General features: G+C 39.6%; 1 protein-coding gene across 3 annotated transcripts in view; it reads right to left on the reverse strand.

The window, feature by feature from the left end:
* The window catches only part of BCAT1 (branched chain amino acid transaminase 1), an 88,360-nt gene that overhangs the window by 23,042 nt on the left and 50,185 nt on the right, over window positions 1–15,133 (reverse strand). For all 3 annotated transcript variants that reach the window (XM_036457392.2, XM_036457390.2, XM_036457393.2), the window contains exons 5-6: window positions 14,618–14,737; window positions 4,088–4,251 (exon numbers count right to left, since the gene is read on the reverse strand). In XM_036457392.2, the coding sequence (XP_036313285.2) occupies window positions 4,088–4,251; window positions 14,618–14,737 (284 nt within the window). The remainder of the gene's footprint in view (window positions 1–4,087; window positions 4,252–14,617; window positions 14,738–15,133) is intronic.

Genomic DNA, 15,133 nt, shown 5'->3' on the forward strand with positions numbered 1-15,133 from the left:
GAACAGTATTGAATTAGCCTTCAGGATCATTTCCATTATTCAGCTCAGAAAAACTGAGGCTTAGAGAAGTAACTTGTATCAAGCTACAGCAATTAAGTAGCAGAGCACCAAGTCTGTACTCTCTTAACTGGGACCTTTCAATATATCCAAAAAATGTCTGAATTCTCCCGAAAATGTGGGGCAAGACATTAAAATCCTGATTTTAACCAAAAAGTATTCTGAAAGCCCATTTTTCCCAATCTGCACTCTTCATCTTGGAGTATTCAAAAATCAAAGGAACATGGGACATCTTCTTAGAATGACAAGATACTTTGGGAATATTTTAAATTTAGTTTTTTGTTCAACTTAAATGACATATATTTATAGAGTATGAATGAATGTTGAAAATAAAAGATGAGAGTCCTCAAAAAAATGTGCTGCTTGCTTGCCTCCCTCAGCCCCTAGTTGTAGAATTAATTTTCCTTGACGTTCAGAGGACATTAGCAAACAAGTTTGAAAAGCACAACCATATTACAACCAAGGCTAGAAATAAGTCCTAAACCCACTGTTAGACTATGAAGCCCCCAAAAGTACACAGGAACAAGCAACCGATCAAATATACAATAACTACTGCAAAGTGTCAATGTTATCTCCCACAAAACACACTCCGAGGCATTTTAAGTGATCACTTTTACATCTGGGCAAAATTAAAAATGTAGTGTTGTCTAAGTAAAAGCATCAATTAAACACAAGAACCTTTTAATACAGTGGTTACCTGCCATTCTCATCTGCACAGCTTCCCTTCCCTCTGTATTCCCCGTGGCTCTTCCGATGTAGCCAAGTCATTCTGCCCCATGCAATTGAATTAAATTGCATTTTGCCCCGTGCAATTAAATTAAATGGTGGGTGTGTAACCCAATCTGCTCATGTAAATTTAATCTATGGAATGTGAAAGATGTATTTTCTCCTTTTGAGGGTAGTGGCTGCTAGTTTGCTATGATGTCGCCAGGGGTCTATTGTGTACATGATCACTAGACTTCATGGGGGAAGACATCTGAAATTGGAGATCCTAGGCTAGAAACTATGACAAGAGATGGTGAGTGGGGGTGGGGATGAGGAGTAGGGCCCATACAAGGGCATAAGAAACTTGGCAACCACAATTTCAGACCACAACAGATCCACTGTTACCACCCTATGTACAATCAATCCCTTTACTACTTAAGATGACTTGTGCTGGTTTTCCGACTTGCAACTGAAAGAATATTGACTCATAACTAAAATATCCTGAAAAGCTATGAGAAATAGGCAGTAGACTACATGGCTATAGCAATCTGGGCAATGATGAGGTTTACTCAAATGGAAGTAAGGTAAGAGTCATTAAAAGACCTTCACAATATACATAATAAAATATAAATTATCGGTTAATCTAAAGACAATACAATCCTGGTATGTGAGGCTTTTATTTAATGAAAAGCCAGATAACCTTTATTCAGAATTGATGTTGTACAGGCACTAACTGAGTTAAATTATGAGTATCTTTTAATAATGAGTATTAACCTGACTTTTCGGGGCAGTCCTGTAGAAAGAGCATGGGTTTGGGTTTGGGTTTGGGGCCAGCTGGCTCAGGGAAGCTCCTGCTCTTCTACTATTTGGCTCTATGTGAACTGAGGTCAGTTCGCATTATTGCCTCACACAAATCGTCTGGCAAATAAAAACTCTGGTTATATACTGCATAGTGTTGTATAGAAAAAAACAAAATGGTAACAATAAAAGCTAAGTAACAGGTTATATAAGCCTCTTCTATGCCAGTGAACTTCATTAAAAAAATAACTATTATATGCCTAGCTGGGGCTCAGTAGTTGAGCATCAACCTATGGATCAGAAGGTCATGGTTCGATTCCTTGTCAGGGCGCATGCCCAGGTGGCAGGTTTGATCCCCAGTAGGGCACGCAGGAGGCAGCTGATCAATGATTTTCTCTCATCACTGATGTTTCTGTCTCTCTCCCTTCCTCTCTGAACTCAATAAAATATATTTTTAAAATAAAATTATAAAAAATAACTATTATAATTGACTTTTCTCTAGTTCACAGACACAGCTGTTGAGATTTTTTTTTTCCATATCTGACAATAGAGAAATAATTTATCTCAAAAGAAAAATTCCCTTTATTCTATTAAAAAATACACAAAATTTTCACAGTTTGAAAACAAACAGACACACACTTTTGGGAGTGTGGAAGAATTAAAACTACGATTCCTTAGCAACATCCAGTTACTTGGGCAGGAAAGAGAATTAAAGCTGACTGTTTCAGTCACTGAAAGAAAAGGGGGTTTTATTTGTTTTGTTTGTCTAATTATCATATTCCCTCAGTGGATTTTTTCCCCCTCAAAATTCTCTCAGGCGTAAGCTATAGTATTAATGCCCACAGGGTGAGTGATACCATAGCAATTTATTTGGTTCATTCCCATATGCTGCTAATATTCGGAAGAGAAACACATCTCCTTGGAGGAAAAAGAAAAAGGAAAAAAAAAAAAAAAGAAGGAAAACTGTCTACATAGAAATGTTTTAATATACAATAATTTTAAGTGGAATAAATATCTGAGAAAAGACATATTAAGTACACCTCTCCAAGAGTAAATTTCATTGTATAAAATCCAATTGATTGCTCCTAAGGTAGAGTCAAGATGATTAAGGAAGCACCTCATATCAACTATTGCCTCTTGAGAGACTCCTGCCTGCCAGACAGGGTACTAGGTACTTCACCCCCTACTAGAGATCAAGCCTGCAACCTGGACATGTGCCCTGACCCGAAATCAAACTGTGACCTCCTGGTTCACAGATCGATGCTCAACCACTGAGCCACACAAGCCAGACCCCACTACTTCCCAATGTACCCATGTTATCTTTTCCCTAGGTAGGTTGGGAAGCTACAAAGCAAGATATCGATATATAGAAGATAAACTACTTTAAATTATTACCTTTTTATCAAGATTATTGATTTACTGCAATGTGCACTCTAAAAGAAGTTTTAACAAAGTAATACAGATGGTGTGCAGTGCACATGAAGAAGTCTGAATGGATAAATGAGAAATCAAGAGAGTAAACAGAAGCAATTTCAGCCTGCCTGGCCTAGGACACATTCAGGAAGGAGTGGGCTCATCCAGAAGAAAAAGGAAGGGACTTCTTATTGTAACAAACTGCGCTAGGATTTCTCTATCCATTGACAGAATGCAGTTGCTGAGACTACAAGCAGGGATGACAGGTCATATACTTTTATAACCTTTTTTTGTTTTCATAGAAATAAATAAAGACCACCCAAGGGTCAAAGCCAGTTTTAATGCCTCTCTCACATCCCAGCAGCACATCATTCGATTCTCTCATGATTTCCTGACTCTGCATTTTGTACGAGGGCCCGGAAGACCGCCACTGAGCCACCTTCCAGGGCTGCTACTGCCCGGATATGTGACCAGATCAGCACTTGGTTTTCATAAAGGAAGAGCCCATGATGGTTAGTGCAGCTATTCTTGCTCGCCCACAGGGGCATTCTCCATTCACGGCCAAGTCCACCCCTAAAATTGTCTAACACTTCTCAAATGCTCTTTCTTTTCCAGCCAGCTACATATGGCCTATGAGACTGGCCTGCCGGCGCCAAAGCAGGACTGTCCTTCAGCCAATTGGCAGCAGGTGGGATGGCTACAATCTGTAGCAATGAAGACAGCACTTCAATGAAGCAGGCACCTTCCCCAGACAAGACCCCTTGGAGCCATCCAAGGGCCTTGGCCCCAGTACCAGACACTCTTTAATGCCAGCCAACAGCCTGCAGCCAGAGGGCCAGCAACCAAGGGCAGTTCATTCAAATCACTGATTTGATTCCTCTTTTGATTACTTATTTCAATTCATGGATATGCATAATATCCAATGTTTCTTCCAATAGGGGGCGACAGGTTATTTCTTTATACAACGAGTTCAGTGAAGACATGAAAACTAAACCCAAAACAAAAACGAGCATTATGACTAGAATATTCATATATGTACAAGTATAGAGGTGAAATGGCAACTCAATGATGGTGAGGAACTCTTTCCTTTAGACAGAAACACAGATTTACTTACCCTCCCATCTTGCAGTCCCCAGTCCCACCTTTCCAGGCTCTTACAAACTTCGGATTGGCCCACAGGGACACGGGACTTAAGGTTCCCTTTGAAAAGTAAGATCCCACTGGGCTCAAGATCACAAAGATCATGGCTTTGGTAGGCTTCTTGACTCCAAGAGAAGGCTGCAATAAATTAAACATACACACAACTGTTCATTTAAAATGTACACACCAGCCTCAAAGTCTGGAATAAAGCTGTAACTGTCTCCCAGAGGGGCCAGCAAAGGACAGGAACTGCTACTTCTATCAGTGAGTGACACAAAGCCCAATGGTCCTCTAAGAAGAAAACACAGAGAATGGACTACGTATGCTTCATTATGCTTTGCTTTCTGAGTTGTTTTGCTTTTTAGAGGAAAAGCAAGTATGTCCCTTTTTGGTTAGAAGGGTTTTTAGTGAAGTGTATTTTTAACAGCCAACTATATAACACCCTTCTATGTTGCATTGATTGGAAATGGAGAAAGGGAAGAACTCAGACATAATTTTAGTCTTTGGGGGTGAGAAATATAATATTTGTTTCTTTTTTTTTCTTTTGTTTGTTAATCCTCACCAGAGGATATTTTTCTTTTTCTTTTCTTTTCTTTTTTTAAGAGAGAGTAGAGGAAGAGGGAGAGACAGAGAGAGAAGCATTGATCAGAGCTGGGGATTGAGCCTGCCACCGAGGTACATGCCCTTGACTGAAATCGAGCCTGGGACCCTTCAGTCCACAGGCTGACGCTCTATCCAATGAGCAAAACCAGCTAGGGCTAATATTTGGTTCTGTAACCTCCCCTTCTGTTTTCCTAGACATGCCAGGGGATCCAGCAGCAGGGAGCTATAGGAAACTGTGGCTTCCCAGGCCTCACTGTGACAGCAAGGGTATAGCGACGCCAGAGGCAAACACCACACAAGATAAGTGTAACTCCCCAAAAGGCAGAGGATGACAAAGACAGGAGACGGCCTTTGCCACCAACATTCACCATAAGCCGACAGTGCAAAATCATATGCATTCCTTTAGCACAACGGCAGGTACAAGCACTTAGTGTCAGTTGTTTATTAAGGAGAAAAATTGAGAGGCTTGGAGTTTTGAAGGCTACCTATCATTCAGGCAACAGAGGTCACAGAACCATTCTGTGCCACTGAGGAAGTAAGAAAACAAGTCAGGACTCCTCCATAGAGAGTCCTGGGGTATAAAATGCTTGTGTTGAGTCTTCACTAGAGCCTGGTTGGCTGGATGGGGGTAGAAATCTGCCAGGGAAAGAATGAGAGGACATTCAATTCCAGTGGGTAATGTGGCTTTTGTCTTGTTTGATGAAACAGGCTGAAAGTAGATCTGGTGGTATACTTTTTTTCTGAGTGTTAATTATATTTCCCACTCCCTTCCCTAGGCCTCATTTCCCCTACTTAGGCATACATCATCAAGAGTCAAGCAGGTAGCTCAGTTGGTTGGAGCATTGGCCCCTGTACCAAAAGGTTGCAGGGTGTTTTTGTTGTTTCGTTTTGTTTTTCAAATATTTTTTACTGATTTTAGAGAGACAAGGGGAGAGGAATATATAGAGAGAAATATTGCTGAGAGAGAAACATCCAACAGCTGCCTTCTGCACTCCCCCCACTAGAGATTGAGCCTGCAACCCAGGCATGTGCTCTAACCAGGAATTGAACCGGTGATCTCTTGACTCATGAGCCGATGCTCAACCACTGAGCATACCAGCTGGGCAAAAGTTTACAGATATGATCCCTAGTCAGGGCGCATACAGGAGGCAACTGATCAGTTTCTCACATTGATGCTTCTCTCTCTCTCTCTCTCTCTCTCTCTCTCTCTCTCTCTCTCTCTCTCTCTCTCCTTCTCCCTCCCTCTTCTTCTCTCTCCAAAAATCAAAAATCAATAAAAACATATCTGGGGTATTATTTTTATTATTTTTTAAAAAGAATAATCTGGTAAGCAAAATATTCATGAGCATAAACAATGTGTCTGTATTGGGTCACAGTGATGCCATCTGAAAGGCATGCCCCCCTGAGGGAAAGGGAACATGATCCTACTCACATTCCATGTAAACAAAGGACCACGCCTGGTGGCCACAGAGGAAATGACACTACTATGGGTAGCCAAGTTAAAGAAATCAGTCAACAAATAACAGATTTTTAGTTTTTGTTCATTTGTTTGTTCTGTAACAGAGGCTGATCAGAGCTCCCCACCAATACAGAGTGAAGAGCCTTAAAGCTTCATTTACCTTTTTTGTTTGTTTGTTTCATTGTTTGGGAGAAAACGCCTTAGAATACAGGCATCTGCCTTTCTTCCCAGCTTGGGTAAAAACTGACTACTTAGCCAAAACCGGTTTGGCTCAGCGGTAGAGCGTCGGTCTGCGGACTGAAAGGTCCCAGGTTCGATTCTGGTCAAGGGCATGTACATTGGTTGCGGGCACATCCCCAGTAGGGGGAGTGCAAGAGGCAGCTGGTCGATGTTTCTCTCTCATCGACGTTTCTATCTCTCTATCTCTCTCCTTTCCTCTCTGTAGGAAAAATCAATAAAAAATATTTTTTTAAAAAATTGACTACTTATCTCTGCATTTTTAAAAATTTCTTTATTAAGGTATCACGTATTTGTCTTTATTCCCCATTCCCATCCCAAACCTTTCCCCACACATACCCCCAACCCCATGTTGTCCGTGACCACTGGTTAGACTTATATGCAAGTGTACAAGTCCTTTGGTTGACCTCTCCCCTTTACCCCTACCTTTCCCTACCTTCCCTCTAAGGTTTGACAGTCTGATCGATGCTTCCCTTTCTCCGGGTCTTATCTCTCCATTTTTACTTATCTATCAGTTTAAGTACAATGATCCTTCCAAGCAAAGGAGCTTTGAAGCTTAATATTTGAAATTTCTATCTTAAGAAATTAAGAAAAGCCTCTGAACATAATTTAAAAATACAATAGGCAAGACAGTCTCTGTGATTTATCCAGCTTCTAAGTTTCTGTATAAGATAGCTTTATTTGTGGAAAAGCATTTTATTAGATATCACATGAATTCATGGGCTTTCTTTACTCTGAACTCATGTATTTTTTGCAACCTGCATTATTACTAAAAAAGTAACAGTAACTCATCATCATGGAAAATTTTTTCCAAGATAAAATTCATCTTACTCTTTTCCTTCTCCCATTGTTAATCCACAGGCAAAGTTCATACATTCCACTAGGTGGTAGTAAAGAGAGCACCAATGGGAAATGGAGTGAGTCTACTTCTGGGGGAAAATATCCCAGAAAATGTTTAAGTGATACTTCTATCCTTAGCAAGCAAGTAAATTATAGACTAGAACTTTTCAATGCTGAGAGAAAATGTGTTTATGTGTACTGACTTTTTATTTTCTGAAATTTAGGCAAGGTCAACTGATGTTTTACAAGTACAACTGAGTAGCCTTCATCCTCAAATGATAACTCATATTGACTGTCTTTCTAAGAAAAGAACTATGTGGCTTTACTGAAAAAGGACACAGTGCTTTAAGAGTGGAAATAAATAAAATGTAACTCCATTAGGAAGGGAGCTTGCTGGTTGGGTTTCTAGCCTCAGGAACCATTCTTTGTCTTAATTCTCCCTTTTATCCTCGAAGGCAATTTAAATTCTGTGCAACAGCTACAGCTAAGAGAAGTTTGTTATATAATATAAGTCAAACAGCATAAACGTAATTTCATAATGATAAGGTCAGGCTTCTGATCAAATAAATCAGAAGCCATGAAAATAGAGAAGTAATGAAAGACAACAGCTGATAAATTGTGCACATCAGTTTCAATGTCTCATTTCCTTATGAGGACTTTAATTTTTTCATGCTTCTCTACTAGCTTCTTTTGATTATTTTCATATATAATTAGTTGAAGAGGGCATTTAAAGAAAACCCCCATCGTCCACTTGGTGTGTCTCAGTGGTTGAATGTTGATCCATGAACTAGGAGGTCCAGATTCAATTTCTAGTCAGGGCACATGCCCAGGTTGTAAGCTCTGTCCCCAGTAAGAGAAATATCAGAGGCAGCCAATTGATGATTCTCTCTCACCATTAATGTTTGTATCTCTCTCACCCTCTTCCTTCCTCTCTCTATCATCAATAAAAAGATTTTAATATTAAAAAAACATGGAAAATGATAAATATAAATATCAGATGCAGAGTCTATATCTTCTCAAGGGACCACAATGAATTTGAAATTGAAATTCTGATGTGTACAAAACAAAAAAGACTTTTCTTACTTAATATTATACCTCACAAATACATATACAATGCTATTGAATACATATATGTTTTGTATGTATAGACAGAATAACAAGGCACTTGGGAGTGATGAAAAATAAAGAGACGTGTCTCAGTGAAAATTGCCACTCTGTCTTAAAAGGCAGGATTTCAGAGATACTCTGAACCAGGGCAGAAAGAGCTTAGTGAGCTGAGGAAAGCAATAACAGTCACACGTTTTGGCCTGAAGGACAGAAAAGCACAGTGGCAGTGAGGCTTGAGAATAATTCTGTCTAGGCAATGCACAGAGGACAGAGAAGAAATAGGATAATTGGGAATAACAAGAACATTTTTTTCAGAAAGGGCAGCATGACTCTTTCTTTTTTTAATCCAAAGAACAACCTATCTTTGTTTTTGTTTTTTCAATTTTGCCCGTTTTTTTTTTGAAAGATAAGCAAAGAAAACTAAAGAATATTGGGCTCCGGGGTGGTCCATGCAGGACCTTGAGAGTGTATCACAAAAGGAAGGGATAACAAATCCACCCACGCAGTGTTTTTGTAGAGAAAACTAGTTGGTTTGGTGAAAGGATTTAAAAAAAAAAAATCCTCAGTAATTATATAGCACTTTTTTGTTCCTATGACATTTCACAGTCATTATCTCCTCTCAGCCAACAATCCAGAAAGTTAAGAGTTATAGCATGACTAATTTTTAAGTTGGAGACACTGAGGCTCAAAACAAATGATTTCCCCAAGGTTTCAGAGTTATTAAACTCTAGATCTTCTCCTGTTAATGCAGAGCTCTTTTGACAATGTAAAAGTTCAAGGGGGGAAAAATCAGTGGGATACCTAAGATTTCCTTACCTAAAGACTTCAACCCGGGGCTCGCTTCCCTGCACCCCCAACCTTCACCATAGCGCTTACACTCTACGCATCTGAAGCTCCAACCACAGGGAACCCTTTTCCCTTTGGATTCCTCCTTACCTTCCTGCCTCTGGATATTTTCCTGTCCTACCCCCTTTTCCTGGAATACTCTCCTTCCATCCTTTCCCCATTATGAACTGAAATGTATCCCCCCTCCCCAATTTATATGTTACCACTCTAACCACCAACTATGGTACTGAGAGATAAAGCCTTTAAGAAGGTAATGAAGGTTAAATGATATCAAAAGAGTGGAGCCCTCGTCCAATAGGGCTGGGATCTCTCTTCAGAAGAAGAAGAGACACAGAACTATGAGCCTCAGCTTCCTGCCCTCCCCCCGCCCCTCGCTTTTCTTCTCCTCACACACAGAAGGCTCTGTAAGGACATATACAGGGAGGCCTCACCAGACACCATCCCTGTTGGCACTTTGATCTTGGACTTCCAGGCTCCAGAATTATAAGAAAATAAATTCTGGTGTTTAAAATACCCAGTCCATGGTATTCAGTGGTGGCAGCCAGAGCAGACTAAGACATCCCCCCTCTCTCTCCTAAGTAATGCAAACACTTCCATCTCCATTTAAGTGCCATTGAAATATTGCTTCAGGAAATGAGACCTCTAGACAAGGTTAAGTACTCGTGTTATGTGCTGTTACAGCATCCTGCACTTCTTAGGTTTAGATAAAATGCCTATCACACTTTTTTTTTTATAACTGTTTAATGTTCTGCCTCTTGCTAATCAGTACACTCCACACAGTGCAAGACCATCTTTGTCCCCTATATGTAGCATCGCACATTATTATATCAAGTTAACTAAATATCTGCCAAAGGACTATACATATTATAGAAAAGGGCTATGAAAACAACCTAGATGACTATTTACCATACTTGAATTATTTTGATTCTTTTTTATTTCATACAAAACCTAATATATTACATTGACACCAGAGAAAAAAAATTATTTTTTGTCTCTTGCCTGGTTTCCTTTAGTGCACCTCTATACTAACAGATGATTAACATGTAGATATTGAAAGAATTACGGGGGAAGCTAACGTCTGGGCTCTCCTGAGACTTGTTCTAAGATGGGTAAGGGACAGGGCTGAATTTATTTCTCAGTCTGTTCAAAGAGAAAGATAGTGCAAGTTTAACTGAGCACTCAACTCTCTTGTAGTTTTAAATAAATTTTAAGAATGATCTTAAAGTTTACTTTTACAAAAGCCTAAGTTTTAAGGGAAACTAAAGATAAGATGAAATAGACAAAAAGAATGTTTAACTTTCTTACCTAACATGTGAAGGCAGTGACGCCTGCTCACAGGGTCAGCATAAGGATTGCATTAAATAATCTGTGGAAAACACTCAGGGTCTGATCTTTTTCTAATTATTTAAGAAAGAGCAATTGTTATTTTTGTTTTTTATAAATAATTATTGATAATAGTAACAATGGTGAGTCTATCCAACGTGTGCCAATACACAGAGCATTAAGATGACTGCTGATGTGACCACAGAACTATATTCCATACTTTATGTTGGAACTGTGGAGAATAAGTATTTGGAAAAAAAGACAAGAAATATTATACAGATGACCTGGTAAATACAGGTTGGTAAATTTGAAATCAACAGAAATGTTAGACTGGATGATTACACAAGTCCTCAAGACTACTCGGTGGGGAAGCACTCAGGAAGAACAGAATGAGTCAGCCTCAGAAAAGCCATGCTTCACTTCCCTGTCTGAAAGGACTCCAGATGAGGCCAGAGCTTCAGCCTATTGCCCATTTGTTAAAAAAGTTGCATTGGAATGTGCACATTCATTCACATGTTGCCTGCTGCTGTTTGTGATACAAAGGCAGAGTTGAGAGTTGAGCGGCTACCTAGCCCTTCACAGGCAGATTGCCAGCCCCTTCTCTAGATGATAGGAAATTCCTTGTACCATCACTGAGCCTCAAAACCTGCCTCTCCTCATGGACCTAGCCTCAGCACTCAGACTGACTTTGTGATTCCATCCAGCTTGGTTCCATGGGCTGGGCCACGCACAGCACTGAGTCTGAAATAGAGACAGATAAGACCTACACGGGAGCTGACAACTACAATTATAGACAAGTCTCACTCCACGCAGCCATGTGAGGAAGAGCATCCTGAATGGGCTGCTGAAGGGAAAAGGACGTTACATAATTCCCTGGGTTGTATATTTTCAAACTGCTTGTTGCTGTGTTACATGAAGTAACAGGGACATAGAATCCTAGTAAAGGAACTGGGGCCAAGTGTGGTAACTGCCCAGCATTAAATACTATGCAGCAGTGAAAAGTAATGGACTGGGAATACACAGAGTAGACTGGATAGGAATAAAAATCAGTGCTGAGGGGAAAGGTTAAGAAACACAGTGAGATCTACAGGACAAAATCCTTTATGTGAACTAAAATTTAAGACATCCAAAGGAATAAGAGATAGTTAAAAACACATACAAACCAAAAGAATATTCACTGAATACATGAGAATAATTCCCACTGAGGGAAGAGGAGAGGAGCGGGAAATGAAGACAAAGGGGAATAGAACAACAACGAGAGAGACTTCATACAACCTGTGACAACAAGTGCCATGAACTGAGGGTGTCATTAGTAACCAGGTACACCATGACTCTAAAAAATAAAATTAAAGATAATAACAGTCATCCCCTGGGATAAAGTTGAAATGGATAGGAATAGACTCAAGAGGTTTTCCACTGATAGGAGTGGCCTGATAATAAGAAGCTGATTGATTATCACAGGCTTTAATCAATGCAAATAAGCTGATCTCTAAAAACAGATGCAAGGTCTGAGGATTCTAGAATAGGGCTATTAATATGTGCAAACGACAATTTAATGTTGTTTATAAGCACTCAAACAAAGATATATATATATATATTCTCAAATAAGGTTATAGAAGAATACATTAAAAGTGTGAGCAAAAACCAAGCTAATGATTACAAATTGCTGCTGTAACACTTAGTTTGCAAATCTATTCAGCTTCTTTAGTGCAATAGAGGCTAATTGTGAAAAGATAAGATATAAACAAAGGCTATGAATAAAGGCAATTTTTTCCATGGAACTGTTTGATTATTGATTAAATTATATGCCAAATGATTTTACAAGGTGATAAAAGGAAAAGGAAGGCATGTCTATAAAATGCATAGGCCCTTAAACTCCCTGTGGAGCGAACCAGAAATCAAGGAGTGGACTATGTGGCAGCAAGATTGTTAATGTGAGCTCTCATGAAAATTTCATCCAGAAAGATTTCCAATGGAGTCGTGAATGAGGAAACTGTTTATGTGGAGTGACTTAAAATGTTTCTGCATTATTCAGATTGTAGTCTGCGCATCTGAAGCTAGTATTCACCAAAAGCAAACTGCTTCTCTAGTTGAGCTCAATTCCAGAAGTGTGTTTAGGGGCACTCTGATGTGGGAGCAAATGAGTTAACTGAGTATGAGGAATTAATCAACTTCCACAAGAGCCAAGGGCCGTTTGTCTGTGAGGGCAGCTGAAAAGTTGAATCTGCTGGTAGCTTGCAGATCTGTGGCGGCAGCCTGAGTTCTGGTCAAAGGGGCAGAGTGACTGACTCTTGACAGCCTGGAGGGTTGTCCTTACCATCAGACTCAACCCCTTTAATACATTTATTCTCAGCCCTGATATTATTTATTAGGTAGTTCTGTCTCCCTCCACCACCTCTACTAATGGAGAGAGTGATGAAATCTGACTGATTGAAAAAGTAGAAGTGTGTGTATGTGTGTGTGTGTGTGTGTGTGTGTGTGTGTTCATATAGCTGAACCTGCCTGAAGTTACTAAATAGGGTGAAGTTGGATAAAACAGGTGACGAAAAGCAAATGCTGGCTTTTTTAGATGTAGAATTATAAGGTATTCAGTATTGAACCTAACCATCTGAGGATCATCTAGTTTTAGCTTCTTGTCTGGAAAATAAAAAATTTGTAAACTACTTGTGTAGATGTTCTTTATTAAAATATTTTATTTCAGATTTTACCTTAATTTGCAATTAAAGCACTCAAGCTTTTAGTCTCTCATAAAGTTTTTAGCTACCTATGAAGAAGTATTTCAGAAGATATTGATTAAAATGATTCTGACATTCTTTTATTATAAGAAATATTTTGGTAATATACATGATTTTGCCCATTAATTTAAGTGTTTTACAGGAGGTCATAGTATTAATGTTTAGTATTTTGTTTAATAATGTGAACTTTATAGAGCAATTGTTTTTAAAATTTTTACCCACTGAAAATGTAGTATTTTTATTAACAACTACAGGCCCGGGGCACGAAAATTCATGCACTTAGGAAGGCGGGGTCCCTCAGCCTGGCCTGCACCCTCTCACAGTCTGGGACCCCTCAGGGTAGCAGTCACCAACTGGTGGTCTGTGGATCACTGGTGGTCCGTGAGGTCTGAAAGGTTGGCAACCACTGGTTTAAGGAAACCTTTGGAGCAATGAACGCCCACCAGTGGTCCATGGAGGTTGCGACCACTGCCTCAGGGAATGTCCACCTGCTAGCTTAGGCACAATACTCAGGGGATCAGGCCTAAGCTGGCAGTCAGATATCCCTCTGGCAGCCCAGGAGCCCTTGAGGGATGTCCATCTGCCAGCTTAGGCCCACTCCCTGGATATCCTTAGCGCTACTGAGGAGGCGAGAGAGGCTCCTGCCACCACTTCTGCACTCGCAGCCATCAACCTGGCTTGTGGCTAAGCAGAGCTCCCCCTGTGGGAGCGCACTGACCACCAGGGGTCAGCTCCTGTTGAGCATCCACCCTACGGTGGTCAGTGTCCATCCTGGTGACCAGTTGTTTTGCTGTTAGGGTCAATTTTCATATTACCTTTTTATTATATAGGATTCTTACTCACTGCTTATAGGGGAAGAGGGCCCTTCACTCCCATTCCTTACCCAAGGAGCAATCCCAAGACTTCAGGAAAATGAAAATAAAAAGTAGTAGCTCTCCTTCCTTTAAATTTCAAAATCACTTCTAGTTCTAGAACTGAGAAAGTGCATCAGGAGCAGAGGCACTACACTGGTAAACTGAGGAAATAATAGTTAGTCTTGAATACAGGCAGGCAACATCCTCATTCATTGCCCATTCCTTTACTCATCTGCATTCATATACATGGCTACTTTTGTGCTATAATGGATGAGTTGAGTAGTTGTGACTGAAACTAGATGGCTCCAAAAACCTAAACTATTTGCTATCTGGCCCTTTAAGAAAATGTTTGCTAACACCTGGTCTTGATTATCAGAAGAAAGGAGTCATTAGTGATGCTATAGGGAATGATTTCACACCCCACACTAGAAGTTCCACACAAGAATAAACAATGATAACTTCCCCACCAAAGTATCCCCAAACAGCGTGTCAGTTGGTACCTCAGTTCCAATGAGTGTAGGTCGGATATATAGACTAGCAGATGTTGAATGTGGAACCCATTCTTGATCCAATTTCACAAGCTGCTTAATACACTCCATAAGCTCTTCTTTGTCGAATCCCTGAAGAAATAAAAAACATAATAATGGAATTTTCTTCATTTGTAGAATAGAATAAAATCCTCAAGAAAGCTTCAGACTGTTAAAAAAATAATAAAGACAAATGAAAAAATTTAGTGGTACTTCCTACCCAATTATGATAGGATAATGGACTATTCATATGGGGAAAATATAAAATTGGATCCCTACCCCTTACTACACCCCAAATATCAACTATAATTGGATCATACACTTCAATGTGTAAAAAAACATAAGACTTTTATTTAAAGAAAATGCAAAATTATATGTCACCTTAAGGTAGAAAAGAATTCTTAAATAAGAGACATAAAGCACAAGTCATAGGAAAATATGAATAAAATTTGACTCCTTAAAACATAAGAATTTCTATTCTTCAAAGGA

The sequence above is a fragment of the Pipistrellus kuhlii genome, unplaced genomic scaffold (assembly GCF_014108245.1).
Source record: "Pipistrellus kuhlii isolate mPipKuh1 unplaced genomic scaffold, mPipKuh1.p scaffold_m20_p_3, whole genome shotgun sequence".
NCBI classification, from domain to species: Eukaryota; Metazoa; Chordata; class Mammalia; order Chiroptera; family Vespertilionidae; genus Pipistrellus; species Pipistrellus kuhlii.